Below are 14,289 nucleotides of genomic sequence, written 5' to 3' on the forward strand. Positions count from 1 at the left end.
TTGTTTTCTTTTTTCTTTCTCAGCAGGTGATCCAGGTGATCGATATATGCATTATTTTTTCATTTTTTTTTTTCTCTGCCCGTTCTGTTGGTTTTTGTTTTTTGCCCTTCTCCCCCGTCCCTCTTCTCAGCTGTTTCTCTTTCCCTCTTTCTTTCTCCCCTTCTTTCCCCCAGTCAAGTCTGTCCCATATTCAGTAAATGAAAATAAAACAAAAAATAAAAGGTGAATCAAATGGACCATTACGGCAAGGCTGGGATGGTCAATTTGGTAAAGTAAATCCGTTGGGCATCTTTCTTTGCCTTTAGACAACAATTCTGATGGCAAAAGAGCCAAACGGGACAGGCAAAAAAAAAAAAAAAAAAAAAAAAAAAAGATGTGTCAAAAGGGGGGATTTAAGGTTTAATTTGAAATGGGTTTTAGGATCATTTTATGACTTTTGGGGTGTTTGATAATTTAGATATGGTAAAACTGAGGCAGAAGTTGTTATTTTCATGTTTAAGTTAAAGGATTAAAATAAACTGAATCCTGTTTAGAAGATAAAATGCCGGTGTTCATAAGAAGCTGTATACCAAACTTAAAGGGAAACTGTGGGACAGCTTGAATAAAACATATGCTTTGGTGAAAGGAGGGAAGATTTTAGGAGTAAAATGTTTGATTTCTTTTTGATTTCTAGAATAAGCAGTTATAATGCAGGCTTACAGATGCAGACATGATGTAGATTGGTTTCTGGGGTAGAGGTGAAAAACGGTTTGCTTTGTCTTTGCTTAGCAAGAAGTAATGCAGAAGGTGTGAAAATAGGCCTGCTCTGAATAGGTCGACAGGACACATCTGGAGACTGAGACAACCATATAGGGCAAAGGTGGCAGAGCTTGTAAATGTATGTGTGACTAAAAAGAGGAAGTAAGTTGAGCACAGGAGGGTCATGATCAGATGAGAGAAGAAGAGAGCTTCTTAAGAGGGTGTTAAAAGTGTCGCTTACCCAAATGAATAACATTGAAGATTATAGACATAGAAATTATTTTTATACACATTGCGATTGTGCTCATGAAAGAGTTAATGCTCAGTCTATTCACGGTCTTAAGCTTCATCTGGCGCAATGTTCCGACGATCTATTGTCTAAGTGACTTGGAGCAATAGAAGGTTAAACTGCATACACGCTTACAAACACAAATGATTTAAACATAGGCCAGGCCGAGGGCCTGGAATTCATTTAGCTTATGACTGCAGTTGAGCTTGCCTAGTAACAAGTGACAGAAGAAGAGTCAAGAAATTGTAAGTCCCCAGGAATCATCTGGAAGGTGAAACAAATTGCCATGTATGGAAGAATGTACGGCTAAATTTGGCTCAATGCTTACATATATGTGTAAAAAGAAAATGTACAAGCTGTGATAACTGTTTCAGATAAAATTGAAGAGTAGATTGATATATTAAATATGCGTTTATTGGGTGAGAAAATCAGACCATGTCATAACTGCTTTAAGTCACACAGAATAGATATCAGAGCCTTAAACAGGCTGACTTCTGCTAAATGGGTCAAACTGGGCAGAAAGTATACAAACACATAACATCCTTATAGAATATGATGTAACACTATAGATCAACTTACCTCAGAATATATAAAGCATATAAACAATTACAGCAATATGATGCAACAAACACAGCAGTGCTACTGATCCAAAATACTCAAAGCTTCATAGAACTGAAACAAACATTTATTTTTAGGTGCATTCTGCTGCTGATACATACTTTAGGTTTCTGAATATTAAACTTGTTTCTGCCTTTCATAGTGTGTAACTTGAAGGCCCTGAGTACTTTCTCCCACACTGAAAACACTGGAATGATAAAATTATTTGAACATTACCTAATAAGACTGATTCAGGACAGACAATTAGCTATTCTAAACTTTTCTAGCAGTCCTTCACAAACAGGGAACAGTCTGTCTATTCTCTCCATCTGTCAGCTGCTGCTGGCTCTTCCTCCTCCTCTTCCTCACACACTGTTGAGTTTGTCCTGGTGGATCATCAGGGGTGCAAAGCCTCACAGATGATGTGCAGCAGTGGGTCCCTCAGTCTGTCCTCACTCTGGACACTTGCAGTTGTCACACATGGAAATCAAATGTGTGATAAGCTGCAGGATTCAAACACAAGTGTAACTTATAAACACATGTTCATACTTTTATTACACAATCAGAGAGAAAGAAACAGAGAGCGAGTGCAGGACAGACAGACAGGTGACAGTCTCAGGTGTATACACTGCTACAAAACAGCACAAGAGAAGGAGGATTTAGTGTTTGTGTTATTACGAGTGTTAAACAAGAAGAGTTCCCAGATGGTACAGTGGACACATGTGTGACTGCTGTGATTAAAGCATCTTTCTTTCAGCTTAACGAGTGAACCGTCAGCTCGTTCAAACACACGTTAAAGTCCGTTTGGCTCGACACCACCGAACAGAGGCAGCAATATAACATAGCTAACATTAACAGTGCAGTGGATCCTGCTTGTGCCGTGATATTCAGGACTGCAAACCGAGCAGCATCACTGACTTTCAGCTTGTTGTGTTTGTGGATATATGACTGACTTTAATTATCCACAAAATCATCAGATTCTCTGTAAGATTAAGGTCGACTATCGAACCGCGTATACAGTAAAGGCTTTAAAACAAAGTTAACGCTGAAAGTACAAACATCGCTAATGTCACATAACTTTGCCGGCATGTGGCCAACAGTAATGTTTTAATGTTCCTCATTATTAAACATTTGCACATAAATAAGTGACATAATATTCAGTACTTACTTTTGAAAGTTTACTCTTTGGCCGCCCCGCTTCCACTTCTTTGAAGCGTCTCCCAGTCCCAGTGCACTTGTTAGCATGTTTTGTTTTGGTTCGTGCAACTGGTCCGTCGGGTTATTGTCTCCCCAGAAACATTTCCGTTGTGTCTTGTGTGCTTTTGCAGCGTTTTTCTTTTTGCAGCATTTTTGTTTTTGCAGGTGTTTTTCTTTTTGCAGCATTTTTCTTTTTGTAGCATTTTTCTTTTTGCAAGTGTTTTTCTTTTTGCAGGTGTTTTTCTTTTTGCAGCATTTTTCTTTTTGCAGCTTTTTTCTTTTTGCAAGTGTTTTCTGAAGTTGCAGTCCATTTGGCCTCTCAGGGCCACCGTAAGAATGTGATAGAAAGAGGAACGTCTCTGTCTGTTTTTAGGCTGATATGGTGATGGTGTATATCTTACCCTGGGTGTGTTTAATAAAATTAAAAGTATTGCGCACACACATAAAGAGCATTGAGATTAAGTAAATAAAGATTAAGTAAAGTTAATATAAAGGCTAGGGCCCAGAACATGATATTTTGAACCAACTTTGAATAATTAAGGGAACATTAGATGAACACAGTAGATTAGTGAGGTGGAGCAGAGAGAGGCATTTTGTTTTCTATCCTTTACAGAAGAAGATTTCAGGACCACAGCGACCACAGGGGTGGCGAGAATCCTGGAAGCCCCAGACCAAACGGAACCAACCAGAGAAAAGGGAGCCCAAAAAGAAGAACAGAGCACAAAGACACCTAGTTGTTTACATTGCAAAGAAGATCAAAATCTTGTTAGACACAGGTTATAATGGGAGCATAAAAGTAATGAGAGGGACTTTAGGAATTGTTGCAGGATTTTTATGTTATGTAAATTGCCCAAACACAGTGTTCAGGCCGGATATGCGCTACCCGTTAAAGGGGGCGAAGAAACCAGGACTAAGTTTAAAGAAGAAATGAGGTAAATTTTTAAAGAGGAAACAGGTCAATAGTAGGGCTGGGCGATATAGCCTAAAATTCATATCGCGATATAATTTGAAGCATGTGCGGTAACGATATATATCGCAATATATTCTTTTCTTCTGTATAACTTATTTTCCACACTATAAGGCACACTTAAAATCCTTTAATTTTCTCAAAAATCAAGAGTGTGCCTTATGTATGAATTCTGGTTGTGCTTACTGACCTCGAACCGATTTTGGTGTGCAGAAATCTGTTAAAAAATATGTTTTAGTACAACTTTGGTAAGCTGCACAGATTGAACAAAAGAATGTCTCTAAATTCAGCTGAACTCCTTTCTGCTCCATTTTTCCTCTTAGCACCTTTGAGTGTCTCAAACAAAGAATTGCTGTCAGACTCTGTTTAATATAGACTGCAGATAAAAAGGTGCAGTTTGGACTTTGGCAGCAATTATAACATTTAATTTATCAGGTTACTATCAATTTAAACTTTGTTGTGTCCTCTGTTGTAGTTTCTGTAAAAGTCGGCACTGTCTGCAATTAAGATAACAACTGAATCTAATGGCAGCTCAAATTACAGCAACATCCACAAATAGACTTTCATCTTAATTACAGACTCCAGATACAGCAACATATTTCCTCAAAGTAAAACCGATGAAACTTTAGCAATACCTGTGATGAAACGTGAAAACTTCTGACCTAACACCTGGTATCAACACCAACCAACTCCAACTAAAGTATTCAGTAAAAGTTCAGCAATACCAGGGTCGGTGGTCTGCGTTATGACGGAGGTTCAGCACAGCCATGCTTTCTTTGAGTTAGCTGGCTTAACAAAACCAAAAGCATCAGTCTGACCCCAGACGGCGGTTAGCAACTTTCTTTTCTAACTCAGGCTTGTTATGTTTGCAACACACTCAGGGAAGTAAACTTGAAATGGCAGCTTTATTTGATGGAAAAAAAACTCCTCAATAAAAACTTAAACAGAAACAAGCAACTAGAAACAAAAACTAGGGAACTAAACTTGGACAGAGAACTACAAAACTACTCGGAGCATGGAGGAAACACACAGCATTGAGAGGATACGATGCGACAACAGCCAGGTGAAGACTGAGGACTATAATACACAGGCAGGATAACGAGAGGATGAGGAACAGGAGGAAACACAGCTGGGACTAATCAGACATAATGAGACGAGGGGAAGCAAAACTAGAACAATAATCAAGGAACATAATTACAATAACTGAAACACCAATACCAACCCAACCCTGGCTGGTGGTGGGGAGTCCAGGAAGAAGGGCTCGAACAAAAACAGTCCAAAACAGAAGAGCTCAGGGGGACGACTCAGAGGTTGACGACACAGGAGTGCAAAACAAAGCAAATCAGGAGGCCTACCTGAAGGCTGACGGCACAATAGTCCATAAAAGGGCAGTTCACGGGGCCAACCCAGAGGTCAACAGCACATAAGTCCAGGCAAGAGCAGGTCCGGATAGGGATGGGTATCGAAAACCGGTTCTTGTTGAGAACCGGTTCCCACTGTTTCAATTCCTTGGAATTGTTTGCCATTTTTGCAAACGATTCCCTTATCGATTCCAGTCGCCCCGAATGACATCACCACGTTGCGGAGCGTCATTTACCTGGCAGGAAACATGGCGGCTCAAACACTCAAAAGTTTGGTCATACTTTACGAGAACGGATGACTGACAACAGGGCAACTTGCAATACTTGCAATGTAGATATTTCATTTAAGGGAGGAAACACTACGAATATGCAAAAGCATTTGCTCACAAAACACGCGATAACCTTAAATGAATGTCGTGTTTTTAATTCCGCTCCGGACTCGTGAATCTCAACCCAGCAGCAGCGGTAACGTTTGCACGTCCTCTCCCGTTAATGCAGCAGGTAAATAATCAACTAACAGTGCATATTATGTTAGCGCGATCTGCCTTATTACAAAACCTGCCATTACTGTGCATTTAGGTGATCATGATGAGAGAGACAGACAGAGTCTGGCTCAGATGCTGGCAGTTCTCGCTGCAGTCTACCGGTAGCGTCTCCTTTCAGGCCAGGATAGACGAATGTCACCGAGCAGAGACTAAGTTTGTGGTAAAAGGTTTGCACCCATTTGCCACAGCAGATGCCCTCAAATTTTCGGTAAGTGAATGTGTTTAATTGTAGGCAGGGACATTACTGGATATTCTTGTGTAATTGCTACAGAATAATTTATGTTATACTTTGTTATTGCTACTGAAGAATATTTATTTTATTATTTTACATTTACAATTTTTTTCCCCAGGGACCCTGTGACACCCCATTGAAGAGCCGTAGGCTGGATCTCTTAAGATCTCACTGTTGGGTTTGTAAGGCCATGTTACTAAATTTCTATCTTGTTCAAAGAGAAGATATAAAACAAAGTTCTAAGCTAATCGACCTTAGTGTTCTTCTTTTTTAAAAAGAATCGATAAAGAATCGAATTGTTAAACAGAATTGAAAATGGAATTGGAATTGTGAAAATCTTAGCAAAATGAAGTCCACAGCTGGCTGAATGAGCTCGCAAAAGCTTTTAGCAGAAGATGGAGTTCGCTGGGTTGATTTGCCTGAGCTCTCAGGGGAGATGGGAAGCTGAGACGGCCAGGCTGAGCTCCCAGGCTAACAGGCCATTTCAGCCTCTGGGGAAGCTGTGGGGACTGTCAAGGTAACTTTCTTGACCTCACCGATCCTTTAATATCACAGCTGGAGAAGAAGAGTCAGATGAGGCTGTAGTATCCTTTTATCAAAGCTTTATTACCAGTGCGCATTGGGAGATCCTGCTACATGCAGCCACGGCAACACATACTAATGCCCCCTCACATTAGTATATGTGAGGGGGCAAACTCCTCAAGATGGGTGGTGACCATGGTGGCCATTTAGAAGTCGGCCATCTTGGATACAACTTTTGCTTTTTCAATAGGAAGAGGGCCATGTGACACATCAAACTTATTAGTAACGTCACAAGAAAAACAACGGTGTGCTTGGTTTCAACGTAACTTTATTCTTTCATGAGTTATTTACAAGTTTCTCTTGGTTCACAGCCATTGACATGTCGAAGAGGTTAACACTTGAGGAGCGGATCGAAATTGTGTTGATATCTGGTGAATGCAGTAACCGGGTCGTTGCAGCAGATTTCAATGCAAGACACCATACGAGACCACCCAATCTCCCATGCTCCAACTGCTTGCCAAGTTTCGTGAAACTGGTTCAGTGTTGGATTTGCCAAAATGCGGACGCAAGAAAACTGTCACTAATGAAGAAACATCAGTGGCTGTCCTAGCTTCATTCAGCAAGAGCCCACAGCGTAGCACTCGCCGCATGTCACTGGAGAGTGGCATTAGTCGAACATCCCTTCGGCGGATATTAGCTACTCACAAATGGCACCCTTACAAACTCCAGCTACTGCAGCATCTCAATGAGGATGACCCAGATCAGCGCACAGAATTTGCAGAATGCACAAAACAAAAATTGGAACAGGACCCTCAGTTCACGCAGAAGATCTTTTTTTTTCATTGATGAGGCAAACTTTTATGTGAGTGGTGAAGTTAACAAACAAAACCACCGCTATTGGTCTGACACTAACCCACATTGGATGGATCCCTCCAAGACTGTTGGAACAACAAAAGTGATGGTTTGGTGTGGTATATGGGGTACAACGATAGTGGGTCCTTTCTTCATCAATAGAAACCCCAAGGCCACTGGATATTTGAAATTGCTACATGATGATGTGTTTCCCTCTTTATGCACTGAAGCTGGCACGTTCCCTGAGTTTTTCCAGCAAGATGGTGCACCACCACATTATGGGTGCCAGGTCCGAGCATTCCTAGATGAACAGTTTCCTGGAAAGTGGATTGGGGCCAACCCAGAGGTCGACATTCACGGCAAGCACTAAGTGGATCTGAGGAGTACTTTCTCAGTTTGTTCATTATAAAGACGTTCCCTTAAGGGGACTGCCCCTACAGGGAGTGCAGAATTATTAGGCAAGTTGTATTTTTGAGGAATAATTTTATTATTGAACAACAACCATGTTCTCAATGAACCCAAAAAACTCAATAATATCAAAGCTGAATGTTTTTGGAAGTAGTTTTTAGTTTGTAGTTTTAGCTATTTTAGGGGGATATCTATGTGTGCAGGTGACTATTACTGTGCACAATTATTAAGCAACGTAACAAAAAACAAATATATACCCATTTCAATTATTTATTTTTACCAGTGAAACCAATATAACATCTCCACATTCACAAATATACATTTCTGACATTCAAAAACAAAAGAAAAACAAATCAGCGACCAATATAGCCACCTTTCTTTGCAAGGACACTCAAAAGCCTGCCATCCATGGATTCTGTCAGTGTTTTGATCTGTTCACCATCAACATTGCGTGCAGCAGCAACCACAGCCTCCCAGACACTGTTCAGAGAGGTGTACTGTTTTCCCTCCTTGTAAATCTGTCATGGTCCTGGGTCGGTGACCCAGTGTTTTTGGTTATGTACTTTTGATAGTTTTGTATTTTCTAGCATTTAGTGGTGTTCCCTCTGGTTGATGTCTTCCCTGCTTGTGCATTTCCTTAGTGTAGTAAGTCTCTGTGTTTAGTCCGCGTCTTTGAGTCTGTGTCATTACGTGTATGTGTTTCCTGTTTTACTTTGAAGGGCTCTGTCTTATGTCAGTGTGTTCTGTTTACGTTTCCCCTGCCTTGTCAGTTATCATGTATTCCAGGTGTGTTCCCCTCCTGTTTCCCATCCCCTGATTCCTGGCATGTGTATTTATAGTGTGTGTTACCGTGTCCTCGTGGCTGGTTCGTCTGTGTTGTTTCCCCTCGGTCTCCCTGCATGTATTTCCCCGGACCTCCCTGCACCGTCATTCCTGGTTTGTGTGTTAGTTTACCCAGTTTAGGTTTCAGTTTCATGTTCCTAGCGCCTTTGTTGTTTGCATTTTTGTTGTTAATAAACACTCACCTGCACCAGAGCTGCCGCCTTTTGGTCCTATATATATTCCACACGGCTTGCCCCCGCAAACCGTGACAAAATCTCACATTTGATGATTGACCACAGGTTCTCAATGGGGTTCAGATCAGGTGAACAAGGAGGCCATGTCATTAGTTTTTCTTCTTTTATACCCTTTCTTGCCAGCCTCGCTGTGGAGTACTTGGACGCGTGTGATGGAGCATTGTCCTGCATGAAAATCATGTTTTTCTTGAAGGATGCAGACTTCTTCCTGTACCACTGCTTGAAGAAGGTGTCTTCCAGAAACTGGCAGTAGGACTGGGAGTTGAGCTTGACTCCATCCTCAACCCGAAAAGGCCCCACAAGCTCATCTTTGATGATACCAGCCCAAACCAGTACTCCACCTCCACCTTGCTGGCGTCTGAGTCGGACTGGAGCTCTCTGCCCTTTACCAATCCAGCCACGGGCCCATCCATCTGGCCCATCAAGACTCACTCTCATTTCATCAGTCCATAAAACCTTAGAAAAACCAGTCTTGAGATATTTCTTGGCCCAGTCTTGACGTTTCAGCTTGTGTGTCTTGTTCAGTGGTGGTCGTCTTTCAGCCTTTCTTACCTTGGCCATGTCTCTGAGTATTGCACACCTTGTGCTTTTGGGCACTCCAGTGATGTTGCAGCTCTGAAATATGGCCAAACTGGTGGCAAGTGGCATCTTGGCAGCTGCACGCTTGACTTTTCTCAGTTCATGGGCAGTTATTTTGCGCCTTGGTTTTTCCACACGCTTCTTGCGACCCTGTTGACTATTTTGAATGAAACGCTTGAATGAAACTACGGATACTGGATGCCTGTGCAGGCATTTCTCCTGCGGTGTTGCTTAGAGATGGCACGATACCACTTTTTTATGTCCGATACCGATATCATAAATTTGGATGTCTGCCGATACCGATATGAATCCGATATAGTGTTTTTTAATCAACAAAACTGTTTTTTAATATATCTTGCTGCATTTTGCAAGTCTGCAAGTTCATACTCAAGTTTAAAACAACAACTACACTAAAGCTATTCTGTTATACCTGTATGCAAAAAAAAATATTTCATAGTTCAGCAATACTGATCAATCTAATAAACTTAAACCTACACCATCCTCCCTATTCTGGTATTTTAAAGAGTACTTAGCGTAAATATTAAGCAACCTAACTAATAGGGTTCCAACTCCCAGCAACAACAAAAATAAATAAATAAAAAATAGGGAACCCCCCCTCACGCTCCACCTCATGATGCTTAATCGACGTAATCAACCTTAATTTGATGCAGTGTGAAAAAAAATGCACAGAAATCAATTATTTTTCAAGAAATATTAAATAGATTCAACATCTTTCTTCAACAAAATTGCAGACTGCACAGATGGTACCTTCCCAAAGGAAAAAGTACTATAGCTTACTAGGGTATATATATTAGACTTAATAGTCACTATATACAGTAATTGACTTCTATTCCTTTTACATCAGATTAAAACTTTGTGTGTCAGATAATTATTTATTAAAAGCTAGACATTTTAAATGAGAATAAGAAAGAAAAGTATGTCTTTGTGCCCCCTTTTCCCAGTTAATGCCCTATCGGCCCCCCTGGCTAAACTTTGCTAGATCCGCCCCTGCACAGTTACCAGCGTCAGCTACGTAGAAAAAGATCCTGGTGTAGAAAGTAATATTAAATAAATTCTAACAACAGCTTATCAAGCTTAAACGTGCTGCTGTTGTTCAGCCGCTGGTTTCCTCTTTCTGGTGCAAAGTGGGCCAAAAACAAAGACGGACTCGCGACAGAAAAGCCGATCAGCTGATCATTTAAGCAGTTTCACGATTGAAGTAGCAGCCTGAGAGCGAGAGGCAGTCGCTCGTTAAGCTTAACGCAGGAATGCTTTACAAACATTCAGAGATGGACTTACACACTTGCTTTACTTCTCTTGGGGATAACTTTGTCGGAGATGAAATGCCAGGTTGCTAGCGAAGCTCCAAATGCTATCCAGACCACAGGTCCCGCATGCCACCGCCGCTCTATCACGTGATGCATACTGCTCCGACATGCTAACGTTCTGAGGTGAGTTACGGCGTGTTGCAAGTTTTGTGAGGTGCTTTCGTGATATTTAATGGATCGGATTACATTTTTTATTTTTCTCCGATATCCGATCCAGTCATTTAGGTCAGTATCGGACCGATACCGATACGTAATATCGGATCAGTCCATCTCTAGTGTTGCTATCAGTGTGTGAAGAGTGGGAGAAGAGGGTTGCATTGACAATCCAACACAATGGGCAGCACACTGAACACATTTTATAAGTGGTCAGAATCTTGTAAATAACTCATGAAAGCTGATACACATGATATAATAGAATAGAATAGAATTAGAATTCAACTTTATTGTCATTGCACATGCACAGGTACAGGGCAACGAAATGCAGTTTGCATCCATCCAGAAGTGCTTTAGTGATATAGATATATTACAATATATATTAGCAATAATATAGATATGTGAGTATATTACAGAAATGGGTCTATTATGGTATGTTATAATGTACACGGTATGAAGTATGTTGTGAATATTCTATAACTATAAGTATGTACAGGCTGGAGGAAGTAAAACTTCCTCCAGGATGGAGGAAGTAAAACTAGATACAATGAACTAGGAACAAAAGTCTCTTTCAAAATAAAACAGGAAACATGGAGACACAAAGACAACAGAAGCTTGACAGACCTAAATTACAAACAAAAGGTGCCAAATAACCCAAAACCTCTGGTTTAGAGACCCAGTGACACATGCTGGGGTCAACTGGAATAAAGCCAAAGCAATTACCTCTGATCATGGAAAGCATTGGCTGTTCGATGCACCGCAGAGATTACGAGGAACTAAGTGCTAAGTTATCAAAACACCGTTGTTTTTCTTGAACTAAATCAGTTTTCAATTAAAAAGCTTTTCTTGTTATTTTACCTAACAAATGCATATGATTTATCTTTAAACTGTCTCTTCACCATGACCTCTAAGTCACATAAATGAGGCTTCCATGTTTAGATGACAGCAAATACCTGGTTCATATCAACTCGCATCTGTCTCATTTCATTTTCCTATTAATCATAGGAATGAAAATGTACTCAAATCAATCCTCTCAAAGGAAATAAAACAAAAAGAATCAAACGTAAAATTATTTTATTTACATATTCCTCATAGTAAACAACTTTGACACAGTCAGAACATTGATTGAATTTTCTTTCTTTAAAACAGAGAAAAACAGTTCCTTTAATTTGAACAAAATTTCAGATAAATATAAATATAATTTAGATATTTCTCGGTTAAAATCAATTAATTTATTAACTAGACAACAAACAATATGATGTCAATGTAGCACCCACAAAGTGTGACTGGCAAGTGACGTCTGTGCAGAGAAGAAACAGAACAACAATGAGCTATGAGAAACAATGTTGGAGAACAAAGAAACTGAAAAGTAATCCAAACCAACTGTTCTTAAGAAATTTTTTTGTCTATTTCCGTTTTGTGAACTCTGCGGTGTCTCCACCAGAGTACAATATAATACTGTGAAAAAACCAAAGTCCAGCATAGAGCGGCTGAGTGAATGTGGTCTGGACTCTGTGGAGGAAAGTCATGGTTTCAGAGACGCTGTAGAAAGACAGAATACCTGCTCTGTGATCCAGGTACACTCCTACTCTGGAGGACCGAGGACCTGAGAGGACAGTTTGGACATTGTTGTGCCAAAATGTGTAACTGTTTTTCTCACAACGTAATGACCAAGACTTGTCATTTCCACCAAGTGCACATTCATTTGACCTCCCTACTCCGCTGATATTTTTGTATGTGACTGCTACTTCAACTCCTCTCCCTCTCCACTCCACCTCCCAATAACAACGTCCAGTCAGACTCTCTCTACTCAGGACCTGACACATTACAGTGAATCTGTCTGGGTGATCAGAATAAGACTGTTGTTTTTTCATTAAAGTTGCTTTTCTGTTTCCCTCAGATAATAACAGATGTGTGTTTGCTGTCTTTGGATCCAGTGTGATTTGACATGAAAATTTTAAGAATCCAGCTCTGGTCTTTGGCTCTGGTGGTGACAGTAAAACATCCACTTCAGTGACTGTCAGTGAGATGTTTGTCCATTCCTCTCTCAGAATGTCCTGTAGTTTATGTCTGAGTCTATCTCTGGTCTCTGACACAGCTGCTGTCACATCCTCAAAGTACCTCAGAGGACGAATACTGATGCTGGATGAGTGTGTAGACTCACTGAGTGCTGACAGTGAGGGGTAGTTGTGTAGAAACTGGTTGTGATCCTCTGTGTGTGAGAGCTGCTCCAGCTCGCCGTCTTTCCTCTTCAGCTCAGCGATCTCCTGCTCCAGCTTCTCCTGAAGCTCTTTGACTCGACTCACTTCAGTTTCCTGCTGGGATCTGACCTGCTGCTTCACATCAGAGCTTCTTTTCTGGATGAGACGGATCAGCTCAGTGAACATCTTCTCACTGTCCTCCACTGCTTTATCAGCAGAGCCATTGATGGCCTCCACCTCCTGTTGAAGCAGCTTCACATCTTTCTCTCGCTCCTGGATTCTCTGCTGGATGTTTAGTCGTCTCACCTCGAGCTCCTTCTGCTTCTCAGTCCTTTCTGCTGCAGCTGGGACTGTTTCATGGCCTTTATGTTCATCCATTGTGCAGAGATAACAGATACTCTGCTGATCTGTACGACAGAAAATCTTCATCACCTCATCATGACGAGAGCAGATGTTCTCCTGGAGCTTCTTGGAGGGGGCCACCAGCTTGTGTTTTTCAAAGGCAGGAGACTCCAGATGAAGCTGTATGTGTTTCTCACAGTAGGAGATCAGACACACCAGACAGGACTTGATGGCTTTCAGCTTCCTCCCAGTGCAGACATCACAGGCCACATCTTCAGGTCCAGCATAGCAGTGATCAGCTGGAGCAGCTTGGAGTCCAGTCTTCTTCAGCTGCTCCACTAAAGCTGCTAACATGGTGTTTTTCTCCAGGACAGGCCTCGGTATGAAAGTCTTCCTGCACTGAGGGCAGCTGTGGATTCCCTTCCTGTCCTCTTCATCAAAGTGGGTTTTAATACAGTTCATACAGTAGCTGTGTCCACAGGTTGTAGTCACCGGATCCTTCAGTAAATCCAAACAGATTGAACAAGAGAAGGTTTCTCGGTCCAGCTGAACTCCTTTCTCTGCCATTTCTCCTCTCAGTGTCAGTGACTGTGTGAGTTTCACTTCCTTACAACTGAAACTAGTCTGAGCTCTGATTTCTGAATGGAGCCTCTCAGCTCTTACACGTCACCACATGTTGGTTACACCCATCTTTAAACTGCAGATCTGAAGGTAAGGGAACGAGGAAACGTGTGAACAGAGAGGAGGTGCTGTGTTTCCAGTGGTGCCTTATCCTTTACGGCACCATTAAGTTACCTTTCAAAGGCTTCAGCAAATCTGGAGAGGAGAGTGGTGCAAGTTAAATAAGAGGAGTGAATGGAGGAGATAATGTTAAAGAATATATATACACATTAACATAACAG

At 41.1% G+C, this 14,289-nt stretch overlaps 1 protein-coding gene across 2 annotated transcripts in view; it reads right to left on the bottom strand.

Annotated features, from left to right (window-relative positions):
* The window catches only part of LOC146579284 (tripartite motif-containing protein 16-like), a 70,323-nt gene extending 56,369 nt beyond the window's left edge, over nt 1–13,954 (bottom strand). The window contains exons 1-2 of one of the 2 annotated variants that reach the window (XM_085269243.1): nt 13,408–13,954; nt 11,836–12,861 (exon numbers count right to left, since the gene is read on the bottom strand). In XM_085269243.1, coding sequence (XP_085125369.1) covers nt 12,251–12,861; nt 13,408–13,954 — 1,158 coding nt within the window. In that variant the 3' untranslated portion in view covers nt 11,836–12,250. Of the gene's footprint in view, nt 1–11,835; nt 12,862–12,965 lie in introns of those variants that run through there. The other variant, XM_085269242.1, reaches the window with a different exon arrangement.
* Nucleotides 13,955–14,289: the final 335 nt, after the last annotated feature.

This window comes from Mchenga conophoros, linkage group LG3 (assembly GCF_057382185.1).
Source record: "Mchenga conophoros isolate Kocher_MC1m ecotype Shallow Benthic linkage group LG3, M_conophoros_male_GT1.1, whole genome shotgun sequence".
Taxonomy (NCBI): Eukaryota; Metazoa; Chordata; class Actinopteri; order Cichliformes; family Cichlidae; genus Mchenga; species Mchenga conophoros.